This window comes from Drosophila albomicans, chromosome 3, assembly GCF_009650485.2.
Source record: "Drosophila albomicans strain 15112-1751.03 chromosome 3, ASM965048v2, whole genome shotgun sequence".
Lineage (NCBI taxonomy): Eukaryota > Metazoa > Arthropoda > Insecta > Diptera > Drosophilidae > Drosophila > Drosophila albomicans.
Window position 1 is genome coordinate 44,080,217 of NC_047629.2, and position 25,176 is coordinate 44,105,392.

General features: G+C 42.8%; 6 protein-coding genes across 7 annotated transcripts in view; 1 reads left to right on the forward strand and 5 right to left on the reverse strand.

Annotated features, from left to right (window-relative positions):
• Window positions 1-80: 80 nt before the first annotated feature.
• Window positions 81-9,397, reverse strand: LOC117572288 (protein melted). 2 transcript variants are annotated; one of them, XM_034254998.2, is made up of 9 exons: window positions 8,485-9,397; window positions 4,010-4,147; window positions 3,691-3,942; window positions 2,048-3,634; window positions 1,744-1,987; window positions 1,268-1,416; window positions 1,081-1,209; window positions 741-1,022; window positions 81-679 (listed from the first exon to the last, which is right to left on the reverse strand). In XM_034254998.2, the coding sequence occupies exons 2-9, from the start codon at window positions 4,112-4,114 to the stop codon at window positions 422-424; spliced, it is 3,006 nt and encodes a 1,001-aa protein (XP_034110889.1). In that variant the 5' UTR covers window positions 4,115-4,147; window positions 8,485-9,397; the 3' UTR covers window positions 81-421. The 2 variants fall into 2 exon arrangements, with proteins under 2 accessions (XP_034110889.1, XP_034110887.1); XM_034254996.2 differs by having other exon boundaries at window positions 1,268-1,434.
• Window positions 9,398-11,294: 1,897 nt separating this feature from the next.
• On the reverse strand, window positions 11,295-13,114 carry LOC117571088 (acyl-CoA-binding protein homolog). Its single transcript, XM_034253072.2, has 3 exons — window positions 13,037-13,114; window positions 12,253-12,285; window positions 11,295-12,119 (listed from the first exon to the last, which is right to left on the reverse strand). The coding sequence occupies exons 2-3, from the start codon at window positions 12,265-12,267 to the stop codon at window positions 11,871-11,873; spliced, it is 264 nt and encodes an 87-aa protein (XP_034108963.1). The 5' UTR covers window positions 12,268-12,285; window positions 13,037-13,114; the 3' UTR covers window positions 11,295-11,870.
• Window positions 13,115-15,750: 2,636 nt separating this feature from the next.
• LOC117567097 (acyl-CoA-binding protein) lies at window positions 15,751-16,335 on the reverse strand. The gene is made up of 2 exons (XM_034246876.2): window positions 16,225-16,335; window positions 15,751-16,146 (listed from the first exon to the last, which is right to left on the reverse strand). Exons 1-2 carry the CDS (start codon window positions 16,231-16,233, stop codon window positions 15,907-15,909), a joined length of 249 nt encoding a protein of 82 aa, XP_034102767.1. The 5' UTR covers window positions 16,234-16,335; the 3' UTR covers window positions 15,751-15,906.
• A 707-nt stretch (window positions 16,336-17,042) lies between these two features.
• On the reverse strand, window positions 17,043-20,026 carry LOC117567094 (Bardet-Biedl syndrome 1 protein homolog). The gene is made up of 6 exons (XM_034246874.2): window positions 19,948-20,026; window positions 19,178-19,472; window positions 18,883-19,118; window positions 17,986-18,823; window positions 17,433-17,925; window positions 17,043-17,366 (listed from the first exon to the last, which is right to left on the reverse strand). Exons 2-5 carry the CDS (start codon window positions 19,455-19,457, stop codon window positions 17,456-17,458), a joined length of 1,824 nt encoding a protein of 607 aa, XP_034102765.1. The 5' UTR covers window positions 19,458-19,472; window positions 19,948-20,026; the 3' UTR covers window positions 17,043-17,366; window positions 17,433-17,455.
• LOC117567095 (protein male-specific lethal-3) lies at window positions 19,736-22,443 on the forward strand. The gene is made up of 6 exons (XM_034246875.2): window positions 19,736-20,058; window positions 20,184-20,362; window positions 20,434-21,060; window positions 21,121-21,596; window positions 21,660-21,744; window positions 21,803-22,443. Exons 1-6 carry the CDS (start codon window positions 19,957-19,959, stop codon window positions 21,903-21,905), a joined length of 1,572 nt encoding a protein of 523 aa, XP_034102766.1. The 5' UTR covers window positions 19,736-19,956; the 3' UTR covers window positions 21,906-22,443.
• The window catches only part of LOC117567093 (formin-J), a 45,703-nt gene continuing 42,955 nt past the window's right edge, over window positions 22,429-25,176 (reverse strand). The window contains exon 12 of the mRNA XM_034246873.2: window positions 22,429-25,141. Within this exon, the coding sequence (XP_034102764.1) occupies window positions 23,037-25,141 (2,105 nt within the window). The 3' untranslated portion in view covers window positions 22,429-23,036. The remainder of the gene's footprint in view (window positions 25,142-25,176) is intronic.

Sequence of the window (25,176 nt, forward strand, 5' to 3'; positions counted from 1 at the left end):
ATATATATATTTACCCATATATATATATATGAATGAATGAAAACAAATGATATTTTGATTTGATAGCAAGTTGTTTGTATAATACACGTATAAATAAATAGGCATAAACTAAATGTAAAAAAATCAACTAACGTAGAAAAAAACAATTTCGCAAAACTTTTGAAAAATTCCTTGAAACGTTGGTAAGTCTATAAGTATGGGGGCATACTATATATGCATAAATACGATTATATAGTATATGTCTATGTATATGTATAATATATGTATGTATATAACATGTATTCGTGTATAAGTAGATATGGACAGCTATGAATGTCTCTTGCGGCCGCCGCTGGTGTCTTTTTGTTTTGTGTGTTCGTGGTCTTTACAATTACAAATAATCTCACAATGTAGGTTCAGGTTCTGTCTTGTCTTGTTGCTGCTAGAAGGAAGGTTTGCTGTTGCCAATGCTGCGGGCGGGCAAACTATTTGTCTTGACTGTGGGATTGTCGCGAGCCTGCGAATGGGCCACCACAATGCTGAGGCACTGCACCCACTCCTCAGCATTCTTGCCGTCCTTGGGCTTGAGTATTAGTGTCTGATCCGCAGTGAAGATCTCAAAAGCCTTGGGTATATTACGAGCCCCACGCGACACTTTAACGGAACGTATTTGATTCACATCGATGCTCTCGCCGCCGCTCTAAAATTGCGAAGGAAATGCCTGAAGTTGTAAAAGAAAAAGTATATATATTTCGACTTACCGATCCTTTGCAGGACAGATGGGCGCCGGAGAGCGTAAAGTAGCGTGTGCGCCAGCGCCTAAAGAGTCGCCACTTGCCCTTCTTTTCCTTGAGCTGGCCCTCGATCATGGGCTGATTGCTGCCATTGAGGAAGCCAACCGCTTTGTCCGGATGATTGCACAGAAAGCAGCCCCATTGATACTCCAGCTCATTGCAGTTAGGATTCGACTTGTTCGTCTTGGACACCTCGAACACATCGAGAAAGCCCGAGTGACGCAGTTCATTCACAAGTATCTCGCGGTCCTAAGAACATAATAACAATTATAAAGTTGAAGCGAACGGATAGAGGAGTGTTGCATACCTTGACCTGGGGAAACTGACTGGTGACCAGTTCGGTGAAGCTGCGATTCTCGCACTTGAGTATCTGCCAGATGTTCTTCAGATTGCTGATACCCGGCTCACGTGTGCTAAGCACACATTTCTCCTTGACCTGTGAAGCATAACTTGTATTAGTTTTTAATAGAGGAGGAAAGGGAGTCGTAACTTACAAAATGCCGCACTTGAAAGTCGAGAAAGATCATGTGTATCCAGGTCTTGGGGTTGCGTGTGCGCATAGTGAAGCAGGTCTTCGAGTAGAGGCAATGCGGTCCACGTATCTGGCATGCAAAATGCAGTTTAGCCACTTTCTTGCGACGTTCTGCGAATTCATTGGAAACTGTGTGTGATGTGTGCAGGTGTGTGGGTGTAGGTGTATAATGTATAGGTGTGTATAGTGATGGAGTGAAGTGAAGCGAAAGAGAGTTAGAAAGGAAATTCACAAGTAAGAAAGCTGCAAACGAAGCTAATGCGAAAAAGAATAAAATTTGACCAAAAGAACTTTAACTTAAATTTATAGTCAAGGAAGATCTAAGTCGAAATATTGGAAATATTGTCGCTGAATTCCATACCCCTAACTCCTATATACTCTGAGACCGAGTTAATAATAACAGACGGGAAAACAAATTCCTTATAAAAAGAAACTTACCCTCAATGCTGCACCTGGTGGGCGGTGGCAAGTGCTGTGAGACCTCATCCATATACGACTTGATGGAGACAAAGTTCTTCTCGCAAAACTGTTGGACGGGATCGCGCATGATCTGATATGGCTCAAAGGTGCTCATGCGCTGATCCATGACGTTGTTGGCATTGAGTAAAGTGCGACTGGTGTTATCACTGCGACGAGGCGCTACATTCGTGGTGGTCGTGGGACCCGAGACGATCACCTCGCTCTATAAGAAAGTAAACTCAATTAGTAAATGAATAGAATAAACCCACTTGAACTGTCTTACATTGCCATTGACTGGCAGCTTCATGACGGACTTGGCATTGCCATTGCTGGAGCATTGAGGCATTGCTGGCGATGCATGATGTACGGAGACGGCGTTCTGTGCAGCTCCTGCTCCTGTTCCCGTTCCTACTGATGTTCCTGCTCCCGTTTGTGGTATGGAAATGGAGCCCACCGACTGGTTCAGTGCATCGGTGCTGTACTTCATCAACACTGTGCTCGAATTGAGCAGCGTTGAGGGACCTTGCGAATGGGGACGCACTTTTGATGGCGATGTGGTCACCGTAACGCCACCTGAAGTGACCGGTATGCCATGCTTATTGTGTCCCGTGATAATCACATCGTTGCTCAGCGGCGGCACCGGCGTCACTGGCGGATTATTCGGTGTGGTGGGCGTCTTGGGCGTGGCGCCCGTTTGCACCACAACATTGCCATTGGAACTGCCGCCAGCAGCCTGTTGATTCAGTTGTGAATTGCTCAGACGCGTCATGCTCTTGTGCAGTCCGCCCACCGAGCCGCTGGCCACATTCAAGCGGGTCACGCTGCGGTGCGTATTGCTCGCCGGATGCAAACGGCCCGTGCTGCGAGAATCACCGAGCTTCACACGTCGTGTGTAACCCGTGTGTGGAGGCGTGGGCGTGGCCACCTGAGCGATGACAGGCTGCGGCACTGGCGTTGGCGCAGCAGGCGGTGCAAGGGGCGTGGATGTAGACAGTGGTGTTGGCGTGGGTGTAGGCGTCGCTATGGCAGTGGGCGTGGCATTGCCAAGCGGCGTCTGCAGCATGTTGCTGGTTGAGGGAGCTGGCTTCATGGGCGGACTCGGACTGGAGCTGTTCAGACTAACGATGGTGACGCCACCCGACGTCTTGTTGCCCACATCGTGCTGCGAGCTGAGCGCTGCGTTCTTCTGGCGCACACAGGCGAGCACCTTGTCGGTGAACAGCACGGGATAAGCGGAGCACAGACGCGTCGCCTCCTGTTGCAACAGCGCCTGAGCGGGCAGATGTTCCAGCACAAAGTCAAGGGCTTGCTGTGCGGTCTCCTTGCTGCCAATGCCCGAGGTGGTGAGGATTTGGGCGCACAGTGTGACCGTACTCGGATTGGTTTTCGCAGCTAGGCGCAGCTGCTCGAAGTGATCGACGAGCAGGTGTGGCGAGTGCTGCGCCAGCTTAAGCAGTATCTGCATGGTGATGTTGGAGGTGTCGCTGTCCTGCAGAAAGCCACAAAGTTGAGGTACACAAGACTCCAGCACAGCTGGTGACTTCTGCACAATGAGCAGATACAGCTGAAAGACGGCCATGCGTTCCTGGGCATCACATTGCGGCAGCAGCGGAATGAGGAGTGGAGCATGGGGCGTTACGGTCTCGGGGGAAACCTCATAGACCTGGGAAAGTACACGCAACAGTCCATAATTGCCTGCAAGTATGGAATCCATGATGGGATCCATGATGTCAATCAAGAGATAGGCATAATCGATGGCGGCCAGCGAAAGATAGCTGGCGAGATTGCGGGAGAGCTCCTTATTGCCCTTGGGCAGAAACTGCACCGCAATGGGCAGCGCAATCTTCATGAGTTCCTTCTTATCATAGTTCTGCAATGAGAGTGAGGATTAGCCATGAAATTGGCAAGGGAATGCAGCGGACTTACCAGAAATATGCTAGAGATGATGTCGGCAGCAATCTTGGCATGTGGCGGCTCCTCCTTGGTGGTTGCCACTGGCTGCAGATTCCAGAGCAGACAGGTCTTTAGCAGATCCACAAGAGCGGCACAATAACGCTCCGCGCTGCGTGTTTCGCGTATGCACGAAAGCACACGAGTGACGCAAATCTCCACAACGCTCTGATCATTGTTGTTCTTCACGTAATCCGCATGCGAGATAATGGGATTGATTTCCGACAACTAAGCAAAGTAAAAGTTTTTATGATTACTATCTTAGTAGCTTTGCTGGAGTGTTAACTAGACTTACCACCTCGGTGATGTCGTTGACAATGTCCGCATCGGGAACGGAGAACAAATCTCCGGCACGGGATAAATCGCGCTTGGCGAGCACTTTCGTAAACAGTTCGTGCATCGCTCTAGTCTAGTCAATCATCTCCTTGGGCAGCTGCAAGCACAATGAAAACAAAGCGGTTTTATTTTTCGGACATTATTCGGGCACTGGGAACTTCTTGCAACTTTGAAGCACTTGGAGACGCAATGCAATTTGCGACGCATTTGCATTTTCAGTGTCATTGGCAAGTTGCCAGGCTGCTGTCAGGCGGCGGCTGCTGGCGCCTTTGCCTTTCTTTATCTTATCTCGCCATAGGGCAGAACAATCGGAGAAGTCGGGGAATCGGGGAAAGTCGGAGATCTACACTGGGCACAACTAGCCCTAAGCATTTCGCTCTGCTCTCCACTTGACTAAATATTTGCTGCAATAACGTTTTCACTCAACTGTCGCTCTCCCTCTCTCTCTTCCCCGTCTCGTCTCGTGTCAGACTATATATCAGTCAGGCAGCAGTCTGGCTGGATGTGGAGAGATGCACTTGTGTCTGGCCTGTGGCATTGTATAAATAGCCACAAAATATGTTACTTGTTGCACTTGTGAAGCAAAAGTGCCTCAGCACTCGATATCTAAACCGGCGCTGGACTATAAAGACAGCAAAGTGCCGCTGATAAGACTGTCTGCCACCCACTTTATAGAGCCGGAGACGGACACCGTAAATATGATATCAGTGGTATCAACTGGTATGTAAGTTGTTATCGTAACTGACCTTTAAAAGCGATTCACAAACACCAAAAAACAAATTACTGTGTTCAGTATCTTTGCAGTCGATCTGGCGTCGCTGTTGGTCAAGGTTAACGGTAAACCATCTATATAAGTATGTATGTTTGCGAGTATTGTATTGTACACTTTTGTATATTCAACTGATTCGGCAGATTTGGCACATTGCAATAATAATGTGCCGCAGAAGGTAATGAAAATGCGCGTCGTTTTCTGTTTTCTGTTTTCTGCGACTCTCTTTCTCGCTCTCTGGGGATTCCCCTGGTTACTGAAGGGAGAGGAAGTCAGGGAGTGGGGAGAGGGAAGCAACGGGCACCTTAAACTCGCTGCTCGGTGCAAATAAACACATGGCAATTGTGTTTGCTCTGATATCACAGACCTGTCAGCGTTCAACTTGAGCCAGCGAATGCTTCTCTTCATGCAGTGTGGAATGCACTTTGCACATTGGCCAAAAGCAACCAATGTTGAGGAGGGGGAGAGGGTTGAGGGGGATTGTAAGTACTTGTAGTTAGATTTTGATTAGATGCGCAGAATTCCACAGTGCAACGGGGATTAAGTGTTAAGTCGCTTGGCTAAGACGACAATGGAATTTGCTTTGTGGGCGCAACTTGCCGCTGTCTTTCTCTTTCTGTGTCTCTGTCTCTATCTTCAGCTGTTGCTGTCTCTATAGACTGTTTGTCTGTCTGTTTGACTGTTGTGGCCACATCAAGGAAGCGACGCCAACGCGTTGTGGATTATTAAATTTTTGTTCGAAAACAACAAAACCAAAAGTTGCATAATGCCAGCGCCTGAAGGGGCAACGGGGCGGCGGAGAAGCGGGGCAGCGGCTCTGCACGCGAATTGCAGACGCAGACAACGACAATGGGGACGGACATTTGCTTCCTGGAAACCGGGACAGCCGCAGTCGCCACAAAGCAACAACAACAACAGCAGCAGCACTTTGCTTGTTGTTGTTATTTATGGCTCATTCGCGCTCAGGTTGCAGCAAAGCAAAGAAACTGGTTAAAAAATAAATAAAGAGGCAGCAGCAACAAGTCGCAGCAGCAACGAGAGAAAATTAAAAGAGAAATAGAAATACACGTATAAGTAATGGATGATGATGATCGTCACGATGATGATGATGATCATGATGATGGCGTTGGCTAAAACATAAACCGAAACCGGTGCGGCAGGTTACAAACACAAATACAAACACGCACACACACACTCACGTAGAGTTAGAGCAAGAGAGAAGGAGAGCGAGAGAGCGATTGAATTGTGTGTTGGCTCAGTTGGAAGTTTAGTTTAGACACAACAGCAGATCAACTCTGGCAATAATTCTTAGTTCGATTTGTGTTTTTGTTTTCGGTTTTTTTTTTTTTTTTTTTTTTGGCCAAAATGACAGAGTTCAACGCTGGGCAACCAGTTTCAGTTGTTTTGGGTTTAATTAAATGCAAATCAGATGACTCAATGAAGCGCTGCCAACTTGAAGATCAATCTCTCTCAAGTCAGTGAAGTGGCAACTAGCAACTGGCAAATTGCAACTTGCAACTGGCATTGATATACGATCATTTGCTGGCACAGTCTGGGCCAACTCACATAACCTATCATAACAAATACGGGGCGTATACGCAATTGCAATTGTGCCATTGGAATTGCCAATATGAGAACAAGTAATGCCGATTTCAGTTTGCAAGTGTTTTGTTCTTGTTTGTGCATTCCTCAAACAGTTATTCCCCACATCTTGCTATCGTTGTTGTTGCTGCAAATACCTGGCCTTAGACGAGCGTCAAGTGTCGAGAGCCTGGTCCAGGTTGCAAGTTGCAACAGAGACACAAGACACAAGACACGACTCACAACTCGAGACATGAGACGCAGACATATTCATATTCGCACTCATACTCATACTCCTAGTTGTAGTCACAGTTTTGGCTTTAGTCTTAGCTTTAGTTAGACACACACACACACACATAGAAATATTGTGTGTTGTGTTGTGTCTGCTACAAACTAGTTTCGAGTCTGGCTTTGCTTTATGGCTATAGTTATGGTTAAGTTACCCTACGCATGCCCAGAGACTGCGATTGCAACTGAGTCTGCGACTGTCATTGTCGGATCAACGAGTTCCGAGTTGAAGTAATAGATTGTTCTGGATAGCTTGAGCAAAGACTGGGCCAATTCTTGCCTGGCAACTAACCCAATTCGACAACAGGCTACTTAAACATTTATTATTAGTTATCAAAATACTTGTAGATAGAGCTTTTAATTAACATACATAACTAATAATGATTATTTAAAAGACCATAAAAAGTACTTGAGATTTATATTATCATAGAAGTTATTTTTGAAATAAAGAAATAAACAATATAAACGTCAAATGCATTTTATTATTATTCATTAAAAATTAATTTACTTTTATGTTGTTAATCTCTATTTTGAATAAATATTCTATTCTAGTTTTTGAGAATTGTCGCTTTTCTCATTTCTATTAATTGTAAGAAAACTAGAGAAGAATTGCATTTAATCATTAATTTTAAAATGTTGGTAGATTGCTAATGCTTCTCTATCAAATTTGTGATAATTAATTAGCACACACATTTCTCTTTCTCGATAATTCTAATATAAAACATTCGAGAAATACTGCCTGGAAGTTAAATCTAATGATAAGCTATCGAATATTATTGTTATTATGCCATTGATTCTGTTGATTAGAAATGCTTTTACGATTGTTTATGATTGTTATACATGTGTGAATGTAGAGAAATTTGTATTTGGTACGTGTGAATTATGATCAGAGGAAAAAGCATAGTATTCATTAATATGCAGACATAAATTTTAATAAACCAATTCAAAATCCACAAATTCTAACAATAGATAAAATATTTGCACGAAACGATCAGAATAAAAAATTTATTAAAGATATGCATATTTTTTGATATAGGAAATAGATGACTTTTAATTAGCTGATCTCAGTCTAGAGTCTAGCCTTTAAATAAAGTTCAATCTGAAGCTCCATCTATTGGCTTCTTCAGGCAACTGCCTATGTATACAATTAGTGATCCTAATTTTGCTTACCTTCCTCACATACAAATTGCTTGGCAAATTTATAAAACCACAGCGTGAGAACCCAAATAAGAAGATATTAGCAAACAGCCAAAAAAAAGCACGAATAAAAAGAGAATTTATGTTATCCCCTGCCTCATTTGGCATGGTGTGGAGCGACATATGTACATACAATAAATATGTATATATGGACTGATGTACTGGCATATACATACATACATATGTACGTGCATATACACGGCATATACACAAGTAAATACAACATCAACACGGTAATCCGAGCCAGACACAAGCTAAGCCAAACCAAAACGCAAGACCAACGAGGGGTAGACATGACCATGCGGACGCCGGGGGCGATAACTTGTTGAAAAATGAGCGACGCGTGAAACTTATTAATGAAAAGAGCCGCAAACGAAATAATTATAAGCAAAAAAAATAAAAAAAATACACAAAAAAAGAAAAGAAAAGGAAAGGAAAGCAAAAGGCAGGCAAAGACAGGCAATCCTAACAAAACCTAACTAATAAGAAGAAGCAGTGGCAGCAGGCAGCACAGGTAAGTCTACTAAATCGTCGAGTAGTATTCCAATTTGAGTTGAGCTGCGTTGCTTAAAACGGTAAACGCTTAAACGTTGACTTACCGAAATTGCATACGACGAGCTTGAGCATAAGAGGCTGGGCTGGGGAAGCGGAGGTGGGGGGCTGCAGGCACAGCTGAGCTGAGGTCGGCGCATGGAACTGGAATTGGAACTGGAACTGCACTCAGCTCTGGCTCTCTCTCGCGGTCTGTTGCTCTCTCTCCTGTCTATGCTCTGCTGAGCGGGGGATAACAACAACAGCAACAACAATAGCAAAACACTTGAAAAGGCACGAAAAAGGTAGACGACGACTTTGACTGTGGTTGTTGTTGTTGCTGCTGGTGCTATTGTTGTTGTTGGTGAGCTGTCGACCAAGTCAGTCAGCCGCACAGCCGCCGTTGTTGTTGTTGTTGTAGTCTTTTGGGTGTAGTTCAATATGAGTATTATTGCTGCTGTTGCTGCTGCTGCTGCCGCTGGCGTTGCACAAAATTCAGCATTGGTTTTAACGTATTGGATTTATTTAATTATGTTATTGTTGCAGCGCCAGCGCATTGGACTTTTGCCTTTCATTTGCATTTATGCAAAAAACACACACATACATACATACACTAAACAAAACTGTGAAACTGTAAAACCGAATTCGTATTCGTATTGTTGTTGTTGTTATTCGTATGCATAGTACGAGGAGAGTATAAGTATTATTTGTTATTTTTAACACACTTTCGCGTTGTCTGTTCTTTTGCTGTTGTTCGCTGCTGCCTTCGTTTCTTCTTTTGTATTTTTGCTAATCACATTTTGTTAACAGGCCACACATACACGCACACACACACACGCACACTGCACAGCGCACACAAAGTGAGTGAGTGAGTACGAGAGTGAGAGAGACGGGGGAAGCAACGCTGGCAGACTAACTGACGGCTCATGCGCGCTGGCCAATTCCAAGCAAACGCGTTTAGGCCAAAACGTAGACTGAACTGTTGCTGCTGCCAGTTGCCAGTTGTGAGTTGTGAGTTGCCTGTTGCCTGCTGTTCGCTTTTCACTGTTGGCTTGGCTGACTGACTGGTTCTCTCACCGACTGGCTCTCTTGCTGTCTTTCGCTCTCTCGCTCTCTCTTGCCGTGGCGCTCTCTTGATTGGCCCATGATCGCAAGCTGGCAACTTGTTGGTGCGGTTGCTTGCATTGTTGTTGTTCTTGCTGCTGCTGCCGTTGCCGTTGTCGTTGCTGTTGCTGTCGGTTTTTGCTCGTGCACACACATTTATCACAGTTTGCTTATGCGCTTTTCATTCATAAACAAAAAGCGCAGCGCGCTTTGTTGTTGTTTTTCGCTTGATTGCCTTTTGCTCTCACCTGTTGAGCAGCTGCAACAACGCTGTGGCAACATGTTGCTGGCAACATTTGAAATGTTGCCATCGCTTTGTTTTGAATTTGCCGGCATTTAGCAGAGTTGTCAACTAAACTATTTTTTGAAAAATATAATTTGTTTACATGCAATGATAATTTGATTATTTAATTTAAATTCATTTGAGCAGCAGATGAGAAGATTAAATAAAAACTGTTGCAAGAAACTTGTAATTGTATGAAATGAAACTGTTTCGTGAAATTCGGGAATTTTAAGGAAAAGTAATCAATAAATAAAAATCCGGATATATAAATGGGGTGTTTATTTGTTTATTTTTTATTAATTAAATAATAAGTTTTACTACAAGCAAAAGATTATGATGAAAATACCATATTCCTATATTACAGATATCGATGGAAGATTAGTAACTTGTAAAGAAGATATTACAAATAAAAAATGTTCTGTAAATATCTACCTACCTTTATAATATTTAAATATTACATTAAAATATACAACTATAAACGAATTGAAGCCATTTCCCAAAAAAAAAAAATAATTGGTATCGATTGAAATTGGAAAAATTTAATATTTAAACAAGTAATAAAGTTACAGTCGAGTGTGCTCGACTGTGAGATACCCGCTACCCATTTTTAATAAAGGCAAAATATTGCAGTATCATTTTCAAAATATACCGAAAATACTAAAAAATACTAAAAAAATATACCGTATGGTATGTTTGGTATATCGATATAGTACATCATTCAAAATATACCATAGACGGCGCAATGTACCAGATTGTCAGCCAAAGCAACTCAGACCCCTAGTCAGTAGGCGTTTTTGCCCATACAAAAATATTTCTTTAATAACTTCCACAATTTTTATCTGATCACAACCAAATTTTCAGGAATCATAACTACTACAGTAATTATTGTAAATCCCAAACTCTAGCTTTAAAATTACGCTTGTTATTAGATTTTTTTGATTTGCGGGGGCGGAAGTGGGCGTGGCAAAAATTTGAAACAAACTTGATCTGCGTGCAAACATAACAAATGCTGTCGAAAAAAAATTATAGCTCTACCTCTTATAGTCTCTGAGATCCAGTGTTTCATACGGACGGACGGACAGACACACAGACACACAGACACACAGACACACAGACGGACAGACGGACATGGCTATATCGTCGCGGCTGTTGACGCTGATTAAGAATATATATACTTTATAGGGTCGGAGATGCCTCCTTCTACCTGTTACATACATTTCCTGCCGGCACAAAGTTATAATACCCTTCTACCCTATGGGTAGCGGGTATAAAAAGCTACAGCTTATTAAATATCACAAAAGAAAACTTGCGATCTGTAAATGACGCTTGGAGACAAATTCACAATTTATTCTCACACTTATTAGCTCTTACTGACAATGTTTGCTTGTCAAATTTGAACATCTACTTAGCATGCGATTACAAAACTTAATTACTGTACTGTTACTTTCAAATCGTCATTTTTGACTTCCGTATATTATATTTTTTAAGGGATTTTATATGTATGTTAAAAGCTAAGTGAAATGCCGGATAGAACTTTGTCACATCGAATGACTGCAATCATCTAGAGCTGAAAAAGCTCAAGGTCACTATTCGCCAAACTAAAAGCAGGTGTGTCTGTCTGAAAGTGTTTCAAACAGCTTGCGATTAACAGTTAATCGCTAATGAGCAGACGAGCGTCCAAAGAACGCAACCGACGAGTTGCAACACGATCTACACTCGGATTCCGAATCGCATTCGAATTTGTATTTGTATTTGTGTTTGTCGTTGGTTGGGTAATCTGGAACCGGAATATGAAGTCCAAACATACTTATACGAATGTATCTGGTATTTGCCTTGCAAATATCATTACAAATAGAAACGAACTCAAAGTGAAGTGATGTGAAGATGGTCGACTAAAGGTTGCAATGGCAATTGGAACATTGGCTTTAAAAAACAATTTGTTATTTTTTATTACACACTTAAAAAGATCATAGTGTCTACCATATATAAATAGTCTCTCCGGTAATTGTTTAAAATCAATTTAGTATCGCATTAGCTGCGCTCAGGTCTCCTTTGGTCTTTGTCATCTTAGGCGTACTTGGCAGCCAGACCCTCAACGAAGGCGATGTATTCTTTCTGTGCTGCCTCAGTGGATTTACCCTTCTGCTTGTTCCATGCCTCCCACTTGGCCTTGCCCTTCAGGTCGAGGAGACCAGGCTTGCTGGTCTCGTTGTCGCCAACGGTGGCCTGCTTGAAGAGAGCGTAGAGCTCGAGGAACTCATCATCGCTGGGACGCTTGGTCAGCGTCTTCACCTTCTCGGCGGCGGCGTTGAATTGCTGCGAAACAAGATTAACATGATTAACATGCTGGTTGCTGGTGATAAGCTCGTCAAGCTGATAGCTGCTAGCTCATTACATATATGAGGCTATCAGGAATCAAGTGGTTGCTTTACGACCAAGTGCCACTTACCTCGGTGAGGGGCATTTTGTTTTAGATTTTAATCTGTAAGCAACAAGAAAATGAGAGAGATTAAAATATGGTTAATGACATAACATAAAACAAGAAGTTGTTAGTCCCAAAAAGAGAAAAACCCGTTTCTTAGTAATAAGTGGTATAGAATACCGTAAGCTAATGGGGCTTAAATGATCTGACGCCAAATTGTCTGGCCACCGCTTGAACTTTGCCATAGCATCAGGCGATGATTATTCAGCAAATCGTTTTGAGGTCGCACCATTTATGGCGGCTCCTCCACTGAGCATGTAAGCTTGACTTTCACCATCAGCAACAAAATACAACAACATAATAAAAATAGAAATTCATTAATGAAAAAATTATGCGAACGCGCGCGACAAGAGATACAAATACAAATGCAAATACAAATAAATGTATCTAGCAGATTGCGTGGCGGGCGAGTCTCAATTGAATTAGATTTGTCAGCGCGAATTCCCCCAAAACAGACGATGAACAGACGACCCAAAAAAGGCGTTTGGGCGTGGTCCACGTATGTACGTGTTCATCATACTCAGCAGCCACTTGAAATCCAATGTGGTGCCCAAAATTGGTAAATGATGTGGCCCCATAATAACACTTGGGCCCTTATCTAAATGAGCTTCTGATATTTGTTATTTGTCACATGAACAAGTACACACAATATATTTTAGCTAATCGATTGTCTGATAACACGCCACTCTCAATAATTTCGTTTATTTCCCCGGAAAACTACGGACTCGAAATCCGTATTCGTTGCACTTACGCTGGGATTTGCTGTCTGGGCGGTCACAGAACTCGACACTGTCTGAATCCGAGTCTCGCTTGGACTTTCAATTTAAGTCTTTTTTCGCACACGATCGCGAGCGAGTCAAAGCTCTCTTCACAGCAACTGGGAGCGTCCACTATCGCCAGTCGCTAGAAGCAGAGCTTTTCTGATATTCTCCCGAATTCTCACGCACCGCGTTCACTTGCATGCTCCAGAGTGTGCTGCTCACTTTACTCACGACCCGGTTAGCTTTCAGCATTGCATGCTCTTGGATGTGCTTCTTGTGTTCTACCGATATGGGTTAGGATTTAATCACTATTATCGGGGTGATGGGTGCGAAGGGCAACCGGCAAACGCAGTAATCGCAGTTGCAGCTAATAATATACTTGGGATTGTGAATGATTTAACTTCCTTTGCGGGCTTAATCCAGAAATTACTGCACTTATCAGTTTCACACCTGTTGATTAGTCGACAAACAAAAAAAAAATCATAGGTATAGATTTAAATTGCAATTTATATTAGCGAATGAAAATCTATAACGTGTACTTTAGCGCGTGATGTCATTATTATTCATTCCTCAAAGTTTAGAATAAATGTATGTATATATATATTTGTATGTATCTACAGCAAATTAAAATTGGAGACGTGCACTTAAGCCTATAATATTATTATACTTACTCTATTGTAATAAACAAATATATGTATATAGTTAATTCCTCTAAATCTATATTGTAACATACATAGACTCAAATGAAATTCAAAAGTTTTATAAGACACACACAATTCAAAATAAGATTTGTAAATTGATAGTTTACCAAATAATACTCAAATATTTGTAGACTATTTATTTCTTTAAATATATCGTATGATTAAAATTATTAAGAAATAAAATAATCTACAAATATTTAACTATAATTTTCTAAAGTATCAGTTGGTCAGAAAACTATAAAATGTAATTCGATTCACAAGTATTTGATTTAATTATCTAGCAGACCTTCTGTTCGTATGAAAACCATAATTATCTTTCAAAGGCTTAGTACAATCTTTTCTATACATTCCATATATGTCTTAGAATATTGATAAAGCACAATGTCAGACCATTCCAATGAGTATTGCTTTATTGTCAATAAGATAATATTCTACAAACATTTTCTACCGCTCTAAAGTTCAATCGTGAGAGAATCATTATTAGTCATGTTGCTTGAACAAATAATTTCAATTTATGTTGCATACTTTTAGGGGCAAGCAAACTGCCATTTGCTTTGATAATTATTGTCACGGTAATAATCATAAAATGGTAATCAGAATTGCTAATATGATAATGTTATTTTAATCTTTGTTTTGTGATTCGGGGAAATACTTTGTATTTTGCTTTTGGAATTGCCTATAATAAAACCTGAATGGAAATGAGCTGCATTTCAGAAATTTTTCTTATTTGTATTATTTAAATTTTGTTTAAACGCTTTTTCTCCTACCTATTAGCAGCAAATTATGCATTGGAAAAAAGCTATAACAATTTAATTAACTAGTAAGCCTTCACCATACATAATATATACAATTTGCTCTTTAATAAAAGATATCAATTTTTGTAGACTTCGATTATCTTGGTGGATCCACTAATCTTTCCAAGTGTTCACTGGTTAAGTAAAAAAAATAAGAAAGCTACAGTCGAGTTTGCTCGACTGTGAGATACCCGCTACCCTTTGTGAATAAAATCTCAACAGTGCGGCATTCATTTTAATATATCCCAATTTATTGTCATCCAAAGCAACTAAGCAACTAACTCTATAGGTACTGGAAAATTTACAACTAATACATTTTCTACTATTATTTAATGTAAACATTTCTAAAAATAGGTCGATTGTGTTATATTCGTGATTAATGCTCGATATTCGACTTCCTGTTTGTATGAAAAACGTAATTATCTTTCCAGTTTTCAGTATAATTTTATTTACACATGATTTATGCTTTGGTTTATAGATAAAGTCCGTCATTTCTGATGTCAGACATTTCCATAGAGTTTTACGATATCGTCAATAAGATAATTTTCTACAAACATTTTGTATCGTGCGTTGAATGTTCCAAAGTTCAATATACATTAGTCATATTTGCTTGCTATGTATTGTGCGGGGACGCCAATAAGTCATTTGATTTATAATTATTCTCAGCCATATAACGATAATCTCAATTGATAACTTGTCGATGATTAAACTTAGCGAATTTTTCAGCTTTAAGTATGTGTTTGATTATTTTTTCCCATAAAAACCAATATTTTTAGCAGATCTATTAATATACTGTAATATTTAGATTAAAGAATATTTGCGTATGTGTTTTATTAAATTGCATTACAGATGATTAAATCTCTATTATAAGTTTTAATTTCCGCAATCACCCAATTGCAGGCGATATTTTTTGTATGATAGCTGGGGAATGTGACAAAGTTTTTATAATGAAAAATGTTGAGATTTATATTAACAGTTTCCTTCAAAATTAAAAATGTGTCTAAGACCGTACTTGTCAACTGTTTTTGTAAGCAGTGAATGGCACCTATATATAAGATAAGAATAATGAGAATTAAGTTATTCACCTTACATGAAAGTCCTGTGGGTGTGAATCCTTTTACGACTTCTTTTACCTGTCTAGACTAAGGTAATCCCATTTGGATATATTTAGTTCCTAAATGATTATAATATAAATTAAACACAATGGAGTTTACATTTAAATGCTTAGGGGTTTATTAAACTTTAGTATAAAAATACAATAAATACATTTTTAACAACAGCGACTACTACAGTACGATATTAGTGACAATTTTAGGATAAGTAGTGTCAATTATTTGTCTCTCTGCATTATTAGAGGCAAACCGTTTATTGGTGCTTGGCGACGTACGCCTTGTAGACCTCGATGTAGTGGTTCTTGGCATCCTCGGCGGTCAGACCGGCCTTGCTCTTCCAGGACAGGTAACGGGCCTTCTCATCCGCATCCTCGGGCTCATCGATGTTGCAATCACCGACGGTGGCCTGTTTGTAGTAGCCGTAGAATTCCAGGATATCCTCCTTGGTGATGGTCTCTTTGAAGGCCTTGGCTTTCTCAACGATTTCCTCAAACTGCAATCGAGCAACATTCAAGTTAGTCTTATCACATATCCTAGTTTGTTGAAATACAATTAAATAATTTCAACTTACGGTCGGCATGTTGATTTGGTTTTTGGTGGTTTGTTGTGTTTGGCGAACGGTAACGAATTGTGGCTCCTCAAACCGCCCACCAGCTATATATAATGGGCTCAAACATTGTAGTCACCCGTTGTTTTTTTGTTAATCTTATCAAACAGGAGACTCTTACTGTTTGTATTTCTCATTCCCCTTACTCCACTGCCCCGATTCATCATGCAGTCACTCCGAACACAAACTATATGTGATTGTCATGATTGATTATGTAGAGAGGGAGCGGGTAGGTCGGAAGGAAAGGCAAAAAGTAAAACAAAACTCGTACGAGCCTTATCAGATTTAGGGGAAACTCACAGCGCACTTGCACTTGGCAAAAAAGAAATTAGTTATAGCTATCATCCAGTTTGTATATAATATGTACACACAAACCGTTTTTTTTTTTTGTAGAGATATGAATAAACAGCCCATGCACTTAGGTGATAAGATTAACATGAATATTTTATGACTGTACTACGCCTAGCTGTATATATTGAATATCGGAAATATAGCAAGTCAATCCTGACTATCAAATCAACTAGATGACTTAATTAATCAGTCGCCGGACACGTCATAATGCCATTGCCAGTTAATGGCAATTGGGTAAAACACCCTTCAATCAAAGGTTGTGTGATTAAAACTTCGAAAGTTATCGCTGGCTGATCTTACAAATCGTAACTACTGTCTTGGTCCTATCTTTTATGGAAGTTTTCCAAAAAAAATATCAATGTATGGATTGGGCATTTCCGATACTACTAGAGGCGAGTACAATGCGATAGTCCCATTGACTATTTTTAGGGTTTAGCTGCTACGATATGCAAATCAAATCATTTCAGGAATACCAATTCTAAATAGATGATAATTGGATATAAACAAAACTAAATTGATTTTACAAGATGAGGACGCTACTAAGAACCTTTTAAGCTTCGCAAAGAAACCCATGGATTCCGAAAATCTTGAGTTATATGGACTTTCCAAACAGGTTACCCTCAGGAATGTGAACATTGATAAGCCAGGCATGTGGGATCTAAAGAAAAAAGCCATGTACAAGGCGTAAAGTTCGTGAAAAGACCGTTCAGGCAGCTTCCATTACGATCTACAAGAAATATGCAACCAAATACAGCCTAAAGAATTTAGAAAAAAAAGCAATTAAAAACATTTACAAGTGTGCAATAAATGACGCAACTTACCAACAACAACAAATGAGTGTAAACTAAAAAGCCGCCTCAGATTGCGGCATAGCCACTGCGGCAGCAATCAGTGGCTTCGACTGTCCAGTCTTCAACAGCATGACGCGAATCTGGGAATTGTCGGGTGTCAGGCTGCCAGGTGGCAACTTGTCCAGCGGATCCAGCACAGCCATAACCTCAAAGTCAACGCGTAGCGGAATGCCGGGCAATACACTGGGCAACCTGGCCATGGATTGCGACATGGTGTAGTGTCGTCGATCTGCATGCAGCAGCACCACCAAATTCGAGGCCATCTTAAAGGTGGACAGATTTTGGACGGTGAGATAGAGACGAAAGGCGGGTCCGCTGCCACAGACCTCGGCTGAGAGCTTGACAGGTGCATGGGTGAGATCACCAGAGATGGTGCTCTCCGAGGAGTTGATGGCATCGATGGTGGCACGCGCAGCTGTGTGACGCAGTCGCCACAGTTCCACCTGAAAGCTGCCATAGCTTGCTGCAAGCAAACAGTTGAAATAATTTAAAATAAAACACTAATACAGCATTCATTACTCACCTTTGGCCTTTAGCTTCTCTCGCGCTGCCTGCTCCACGAATATGGAACTCTTTTTGGGCTTGTCCAGTATGGATACATCCGCAATGCGCTGCGACTTTGTTGCACTTTTATTCGCTGCCGCTGCAGCTGCAACGACGTCGGTTTCAAATCGTGTCACACGTCGCAATATCTTGATAAACATTTCACCCGACTGCGTAGTCAATGTCAGCACATGATCCTCCATGCCCATCCGCCCGTAAAGCATGGCGGCCACTGTCTCGGGCAGCACAAACTCATCGACCAGATAACGTTGTAGAAAGAATTTAACGACGCCGCCTTGAAGCGCCACAGCCACCAAAGTGAGGCCCAGATGCGCCAGCATCAGTGGCAGAATGCAGACGGGTTGAGCCTCCAGCTGCACCTGATAGAGCAGTTTGCCACGCTTGGAGTAGCAGAGGTACCGTTGTTCCATGGTGGTCACCACAATGGTTTGATCCACAGGCAATAGCAGCAGACCCGTTAATGCTGTGCTCATCTTGAGAATCTCCTGTCCCTCGTTGTTGGCCTTACGGAGTAGATAGACGCCTCCATTGCGTGTGCCCACCACAATGCAAAAGTCCGTTTCATAGGTGCCATGCACAGATATCAGGCTGGGCACAGCGGTTTCATAGCTACAAGTGCGCGCCTGATAAACCAGATTGAAGCCTTGTGGTTCCAGAACAAAGACGCGACCTGTGTCTGTGGCGAGCACCAGATGTGAGGGCGGATTGGGGCTGCTGGAGACACGTTTCAAGCAGCACATGGCCACAATGTTGCCAACTCGACCCACAGGCGAGTCCTTGTGTGTCTCAATAAAGGACTAAAAGAGAAAAGGATTTTAATGAAATCGGAGGAATCTTCTATACATAATTATCCTACTTCTCTCTCCTCCCCGCTAAGCTGTAGCAGTCGCTGTGTTTTGCGCGACAGTTTGGCATGATCCACATCCTTGAGCAACTGCAGCAGTTCATCGTGAGTCTCTGCCTTCATCACAGGAAGCTTTCGCCAAACTTCCAGCTCCAATTCCTCGGCATCCAAGGCGGGCACAGTGTACTTAAAGTAGGGCTTCATATGCCTGTAGAAGAGCACAGACTCTGCAATGGCAACGGCAATCACTGGGAGAGAATAAAAGAGTGAGATTACGAAAGCTAATCAAATTGTTTCTTTAACTCACCTGGTGTTTTGGGCTCGGTTTCGTCGATGTACAGACTCTCAATGGCCGTGGGAATGCCAGGCAGCGATTGCTCCTGCTTCAGTTTGAGGCCACGAAACACTTTTAGCTTAGCGGAGGGCTCGTCATCCTCCTCCAGCGAAATGTCGGCTGCCAAAAGACGCATGTAACCATCGCATTGAACGTCGCTCAGAGTCATGCAACTTGACAGTGTTGAGAGGAGGAGTGGCGTTTCTTCACCAATGTCCACATGCAGCCAATTAGATGTCAATGCAGTTGCCATATCTTAATTTGCTAGCTAAAGAATATATAACGTTTGGGCAGTGTAGTAATTAAGGGATAATTATTTGTTTTGGTTTTTCATCCTTAGCAACGAAAGTATTTTCAATTTGCGCCAACATTTTTTATCGATAATCGAAGAAATCATAATGTGTCATTCACAGTTTACGGACACATTTTTTGCAGAGCAATAGAATTTATAAGCAAAATATAATAAAATGATTTTTGATAAATATTAGCTTATAAAATTAATAAATAAATTTGTAACTTGAGTTGCCGTTATCTTCGCTTTTATTGTGTGGATTAGCAATATAGATACTGAGCAAAATGGAACTAAGCGACTTTTATGAATTCATGCGATTTTCCAGCCCTGGTGTGAGTGCCTTTTTGCGTGAATGGCTAAAGAGCAACATCGCGAGCGACGCGACGAGTGCAATTTATAAATAACAATTATTTAGGCATAAGTTAATAATAAATAGTAGTAGTGTGTTTACACAAAAGTGATGACGGCAAGAGAGAACGAGGTGCAGCTTTTCAACCGGGGCGAAAGAGTCCTGTGCTACGAACCCGACGAATCGAAGGCGAGGGTTTTGTACGTCAGTAAGGTAACCATGCACAAGCACACTCGCAAAATTGCACACACACAGACGTATGAAACGTCAAATAGAAGTGCCAAACACGAGGTGGTCGTCTTCGATTTTTCTCACGGAAAAACTGTTTTTCATCCTAGGTATTGGCCGTGTATGAGCAAAGAGACGAGGCAAATTACACGTACTTTGAATACAAAATTCATTTTCAAGGCTGGAGCTCAAGCTGGGATCGAAATGTGCGCGCCTCCGGTCTTTTAAAAGACAACGAAGAGAATCGCAAACTTCAGCGTGAACTGGCAGAAGCCGCGCAGCTACAAAAGTGAGTATACACAATGACACTGTCTGTGTGAGCTTTAAGTGTATGTGTAACGATTTGTTTACAAATTACAGAAGTGGCGGCTACTCATATAAAGACACTAAGACACCCACTTTGCCGGCAAGTAAAAAGCAACGATTGACGCGAGGTGGTGCTGGTAATCTCGAGGACTCGCTTGGTGATCCTCTGGACATATCCCAGGATTTTTCACATAAAAACGCGCGCTCTCGAGACAACAGTGGGAATCGAGCACGCGATTCGAGCGGTGGTCGGAAAGCGGACAAAACCGGCGCAGCAGCAGGTGCAGCAGATGCCAGCGGAATGAGGGAGACACGGAAAGCAGCACGCGGCGGTGGTCGCAAAGGTGGCAAGTCGATTTTCAGCATGCGCACGCCACAGAAAGAGTCAGCGAACAACATGACGATGGATGAGGATAAGTTTATCAATCAGGATGATCGTGTGATGCTGCGCATTAGTGAACGATTACGCGGTTACATGGAGTATGATTACAACATGGTCTGTATGCTGGGCAAACAGCATGCGCTGCCCGCTCGCATGCCTCTCGTGACCATACTGGAGAACTTTGTGAAGCAGCGCGCTGTGGAGCTGGCGATTAGCATCAAACAGGACAGTTCACGGGGTCGCGTCACGACCAGCCGAAATGCGCGCATGGAGCGTGAATACGATCGTGTAATGTCCATGTAAGTGAGCAAGAATTTTAATTCAAACTTAATTGCAACTAATCGAATCATATTTTGTAGTGTTTGCATGCTGAAAGAAGTTGTTGACGGATTGCGCATCTATTTCGAGTTTCATCTTGAGGATCACCTGCTCTATAAGGAGGAGAAAGACTACGTACACAGACATTTAACCGATGACAATCTAAAGAACTGCAGCATCATGTTGAACAACGCTGCTGTCTATGTCAATGCCGATGCGGAGCTGATTACCCAGAGTGCGATAGTGAATGGCGATGACGAGAATGAGCATGTTTTTGGCGGCGTTGAGTACAAAAAGCAGCGAGATAAATACCTCGAGTACATTGTGAATAACAGTGGCAAGAATAGCATGGCTCTCGCCTACGATGAACGCAACTCACCTTATAAGGCAGCCGACAAGCTGCCTTTCGAAATGTACGGCTTTCTCTGTGAGACCTTCAACTGGAGATTGTTGTCCGCAGAATCGCGGCCTGAGAAATCCATGATGTTTGGCGCACCGCATCTGGCGCGTTTATTGGGTAAGTTTTCTAGCATAATTTCAATTCATTTCATCACTTATTAATCGTTTAATTTGCTTGCAGTTAAGTTGCCTGAATATCTGAATGTTTCGCCCATATCCAATGAAAAGCTGGAAGATCTGCTAAAACATTTAAACTCATTCATAAAGTAAGTCGCTGAATTGTATTTTTAATGCCTTTTTGATTAATTTTGTCATTGCTTGCAGTTATTTAGAGAACCATGAGGAATGGTTTGATAAGGAGAACTATGTACATCCAGCTGTGAACCAGGAACAGCTGCAACAGGAGCTGCTCGAATCTCTAGAGTAGTCAAGCAGAGATTTCAAGTCTGGTAGTTTTAGATAGTTGTTAAGCTACTGCCAGGGGAAAGTAAAAGAGAAAGTCTTTTATAAAGTCGATTAGATTTTAAGATTTTTTTTTTATTATTGTATTTTTATTTATTATGCATTTTTAAAGCTTGCTTTTTTGTTTGTATTTTATTTTTTTAGAATTGTAATTGTCATTTTGTTCAGTATCAATATCAATACGTATACTTTCATCAATTAACAATAATGTTTTATGATTTTGGTTTTCATTTGCATTTTGTTTTAACTACACAAGTTGTAAATAACGCGCTGTCTATAAAAAAACCTACACATGTATAATCGAATAATGTCTAAAGCTAATTGTTAATGTTAATATATGGAAAAGACAATTGTAACTTTTTTTTTCATTTTTTTTTGTGTGTTCTCCTAAGACCTAAGTTAGAGTTGAATAGTTTAACGTCTAGTATTTTGTCTTTAATATCTTTTTTTTTTTTTGTAAATGTGTATTTTGTGCTCAAATATATTAAGAATTTTCAACGATATTTGTCTTTATGCTTAACAATTAGAATGTAAGAGGTCCTTGGAAACTGATGGAAAAGTGCTTTGAAAAACCTTTCGCATTTGAAACACATTTGTGACGAGTCCTCCACGACGGGGCGCACCTGTTTCTCTGGATGTGTGTTTTGTTTTTGTTTGGTGTTTTACGGGGCTTTTATTACTTTGGAATGTGCTGGGAATCAACGGACCCATGGTTGGACCCATACTAAACTAGTGGCTACTTGGTAAATAACATACGCTTGGAGCGTTTACGTGTTTGTGTGCGTGTGTGTGTGTGTGTGGAGTTTATTGTGCAAAATCCTGCCTAGAAATTCGAAACGTTTTGTTGTAATTTTAATTTTAATTGTAATTGTCATTTGTTTGTATTTTGTTAATCTTTTGATGTCGTTTACTTGGACGGCTTAGAGTAGATGCTTGTCTGCGTTTTGTAACTTGTCTTTGTTCCTCGTTTTTGTCTCGTTTGTGTCTTGTGTTAACATGGACGAGTCCTTCTTAATCCTTAATACATAATTATACTGTACTCTCTCGTGTGCCTTTCAGCTTTCCCTAACTAGTATTGTGTTTTATTGTATTTTACTTATTTCTGTCGCTTCGTGACACTGCTGGCTGTGGGACGCATAAAGCTGCTGACGGATTGCCGAGGATTGCGCTGCTGAGGATTACTGCTGCTGCTGTTGCTGTTGCTGCTTGTCTTCGCCTGCTGATTCAGCACATTCTTTACCAGCACCGCACTACGCGCTGCTGTCAGTCGTGAGGCGGATGCCGAAGCCGTTGCCGCCGTTGTGCTCGTGCTTTGATTCTCCTTGAAACTGGTGTTGTTGCCCAGCGGTTGTCCCGCTGCCTGAGCAGTGCGCGTCGTCTGGCCAGGCGTGAGCTTGCTGCGCACCAAGATGACACTGGGACCCACACTGGAGCCGCTGCTGCTACTGCGACTTGCGGGCACGCCGCGTGCTGTGGCTGGACGCGCATTCTGTGTTGCCAGCGGTCGCTTACTCGGTGAGGAGTCCACGGAGACGGTGGCGGTGCGCTGCACTGAGGGCAGACGACGCACCACGGTCTGTGTGGAGGCGCCACTGTTGATAGAGGAGCGCGACGAGCGTAAACTGTTCCTTGAGCTGCTGCGTTCGACGTCGCGGGATTTGGGTGCGTTCAACGCGTAGTTGGGATCGCGACGCACACCCGACGAGGAGCGGATGCTGCCGTTGGGCGTGGCACCCAGCATCGGGCTGCCGTTGGGCATGCGCAGCGGGCGACTCGCCGAGAGGCTGCGCTTGGCTGCTGCGCTCGCTGCTGCTGATGCCTGGGATGCTGTTTGTGTGGCTGGCATTGGATTGTGTCTGCTTCCTGGTGCCGCACTTGCGGAGCTGCCGCGGAGACGCGGCGGCTGGAGTCGATCCGAGAGGCGACTGCCCATGCCCATGCCCATGATGCTGGTGGTCGTTGTCTTCTGCTTGGACAGCGGACGCGAACGTTGCTGCAAGGGCGCATCGTTGGCCTCGTTGCAAGAGGAGTTTGTGCTCTCGCCTTTGCCATGCGATGGCGTATCGGAGACCAGGCTCTGCGTCTCCTCAAAGCCCTCATCGTTGAGCTCGTGATGTCCGCTCACACTGAGCTTCAGCTTGCTGGGCGTCAGCTCGCGTGGTGGACTCCAGGTACGCTCGGGTGTGCCCGTTGGTGACTTGAGATTGCGTATGGCTTCGCGCACATCTTCCTGGTTGATAATGTGACGACTCACTTTCTCCAGCTTGGTAATGTTGCGAGCCTTGTCCGCCTGCTCCTCCCGCTCCCTTTGCTGCTCTTCTTTTTGCAGTCTTCGCATTTCATTGGCGCTCGTTGAGTGCTTGATCTCCTGGTTGGTGGATGGCGCCAGCTCCTCGTTGCCGCTGCTGTAGTCCGTGGGTCGCTTGTAACGTCGCGTGCGCCGCGCGGAAGCGTGTCTGTCGAAGTGCCCTGGTGCATCCGACTCCACAGTCGAGACTGCGGTGCTCGCTGTCGTATTCTTCTCCTCCGGCAGATGCTTCGGCTTGTCCGTCATGCTGACGGTGACCACTGTGGTGTTGGGCGTGGCCAGCACACGTCGCGTCACTGGCGGTGTCTCAATGTTGTCCGCATCGATCTCCTTGGACGCATACTGCGACTCGTTGTGACTCTTGTGATGATCCAGCAGACTGGCAAATGGATCCTCATGCGCCGTCGATGTTGTGTTCATACTTGGCGCAGCCTCCGTCGGCTTCACCGGCTCCTGCAGCATGTCCATGGGGGTGGGACGTCGCAAATAGATCTTCAGGCAATCGGCGCTGCCGTCGTTTTCGCCCAGCAGCTGTATGATGGACTTGCGACGATCCTCCTCGGCTATCGAATGTAATACACCTGGAGTTTGACTCTGCTCCTGCGATCGCTGGCGGCGATATTGACGCAGCTCCTCGGCGGTGGTCAGATGTGGTTGCGACTTCGTTGCAGCATCGGCAATTGCCTGAATGTTGCCCACCACATCGGTGTTGTCCAATGTGCTCGATGGCTTCCAGTCCGCATAGACACGTTGGTATTTGTCCGCAGGTTTATGCGACTCCTGATCTCGTTGCTTGTTGTGTTGATTAGTTGGATTAGTTGGCGTCGTTGTGGTCGATGTTGTTGCTGGCATTATCTTTTCCTCTGGCAATGGATCCAGTTTTCGTTCGTTTTCTGTGCAACAAATGATTAGAGTTTAGAGATATTGG